The sequence below is a fragment of the Mercurialis annua genome, linkage group LG4, assembly GCF_937616625.2.
Source record: "Mercurialis annua linkage group LG4, ddMerAnnu1.2, whole genome shotgun sequence".
NCBI lineage: Eukaryota > Viridiplantae > Streptophyta > Magnoliopsida > Malpighiales > Euphorbiaceae > Mercurialis > Mercurialis annua.
The window spans coordinates 20426859-20428702 of NC_065573.1; the positions used below are offsets into that span (position 1 = coordinate 20426859).

The following is a 1844-nucleotide window of genomic DNA, read 5'->3' on the forward strand; positions in this document are numbered from 1 at the left end:
AAGGGTGAGGAATTTATTTTTGCTGGTGGTCGACCGAATCGGTCTCTTTTTAGTCTTCCTTCTTCTTTGAAGGGCTGGACCCCTAAGTTTTTCTTGGTTCAACACTCTTCTTTTTCCTCTTTTTCGCGGAGTTTTACTTCTAGTAAGGTTTCGCTTACTAACGTACCTGATTTGGATGATGGGGAGAAGGACTTTGCCCTGTCTTTGCTGTCGGATTGTCGTTTTGACAAACCCAAGTACAGCGTTCTTTTAGAACAATATTTAAGTCGCCGTGAAATACTTTTGGCGGATCTTCCTTTAGAAGGTATTTTTCTAATCTTTTGTTGTTATGTTTTGTTTTGTAGGATGTCGACTTCTCTTGAACATTTGCTTGATAATTTTCATGTCGATATGACTGTAGATATGGGCGAGGTGACTAGCGGCGTTCCTAATCCCTCTACAACTGCTGTGCCGAATCCGACGCCTGATTCGGTGAATCCGGATCTTGATCCTACTTCTGGAGATCAAGTTCCTGCTGCGACTTCCGAGTCGCCTCTGCTTCCTTCGAAGGAGTCAGGTCCTTCTCTGAAGGGGTTGCCTACCGCCGGCCAGAAGCGTCCTGCTGAGGACCAGGCTGGGGCTTCTACCAAGCGTCCCAAGAAGAAGAAATCTTCTGGGGTGTCTTTCGAGGAGGCACCTCGGTTTGCTGCTTGGGCGGACGCGCAAAATCCGCCTCGTCTCTCAAACGTCGCCATTCTTCATGCTTGCATGGAGAATATTATGATAAAAGAGGACATTGAGTCCATTGATCGCGAACATGGCGATAATTTGGCTGAGTTCGCCTGTCTCGGCGGTTTTTCGGTATGCTTCTTTCTTTTTTATATTATGATTTGTTTCTCTTTTTTTCTTTTGTTTTTCTTATTTGTTGTTTTCTTTCGCAGGTGGTCCAGTCCATCGCTGTTTTGGAGCGCCGCCGAAGGGATGCGGTGGATCAATTGAAGAAACTCCAGAGAGATTCCGAATCCTGGCTCTCCGAGAAACAGAAGATGGAGGATGAGGCTGGCGAGGCGACTGGTCTGATCCAGCAGCTGAAGTCTTCCGTATCTGCCAAGACTCGGGAGATTTCCGCTTTAGAGGCTCGGGTTCGAACTTTGTCCGAGGAAGTCGAGTCTCTACATTCTTCTTCAGGTGCTCTCACTAAGGAGAGGGATGATCTGAAGAAAGAAGAGGAGCGTCTCCGCCGGCGATTGGGTGACTCTGGGAGCTTTTATTCCCAAGTCATGACTCAGTACCGGTTGGCGATCGGGGCAAAGCTGCGGGAGCAGAATCCAGGCGTCGATCTTTCTGGAGTCAATCAGTTGGATCCTGCTTCTTTGGCGAAGGAGGTGAAGGCGAAGCTTGATAAGCAGAAGCAAGATGCTCTGAAGAAGGCTTAGTTTTTATTTTCTCCTTGTATTTTTTGCGTTTTAGTATTTTTTGCTTTCGCCTTTTTTTGTATTGGATCGTGGGCGGATCCTTTGTAATTTTTCTTCTGTTAATATAATGATCTTTTGACCATTGCCTTCTTTATTTGTAGAGTTAATCTAAACTCGTTTGTTATTTTGAGAAGTTAATCTAAACTTCTGCTGGTGTAATTTATTTGTAGGTCCGAATGGATCCTTTTATTTATTTGACTCGGACGAGTCTAAATTATTTTTTAACTAAGATTCAAACGACTCTTGTTAAGTTGTATGTATTAGGTCTCGAGCGAGCCTATAAGATTTGTTTCGCCAAATCGCCTTTTATTTCAAAAATGGAAATAAGTACAAGTCATGAACTTATTGATAATACTTTCTCAGGTGTTCTACATTCCAATATCTGGGTAC

The 1844-nt window shown here is 44.1% G+C and overlaps 1 protein-coding gene across 1 annotated transcript; it reads left to right on the forward strand.

The window, feature by feature from the left end:
- The first annotated feature begins 390 nt into the window (after positions 1 to 390).
- On the forward strand, positions 391 to 1421 carry LOC126678420 (uncharacterized). The gene is made up of 2 exons (XM_050373318.2): positions 391 to 840; positions 921 to 1421. The coding sequence occupies exons 1-2, from the start codon at positions 391 to 393 to the stop codon at positions 1413 to 1415; spliced, it is 945 nt and encodes a 314-aa protein (XP_050229275.1). The 3' UTR covers positions 1416 to 1421.
- Positions 1422 to 1844: the final 423 nt, after the last annotated feature.

Coding starts and splice junctions, on each gene's coding strand:
- LOC126678420 (XM_050373318.2), top strand. CDS start 391: ATGACTGTAGATATGGGCGAGGTGACTAGCGGCGTTCCTAATCCCTCT. Junction 841..920: donor CCTGTCTCGGCGGTTTTTCG/GTATGCTTCTTT, acceptor TTTCTTTCGCAG/GTGGTCCAGTCCATCGCTGT.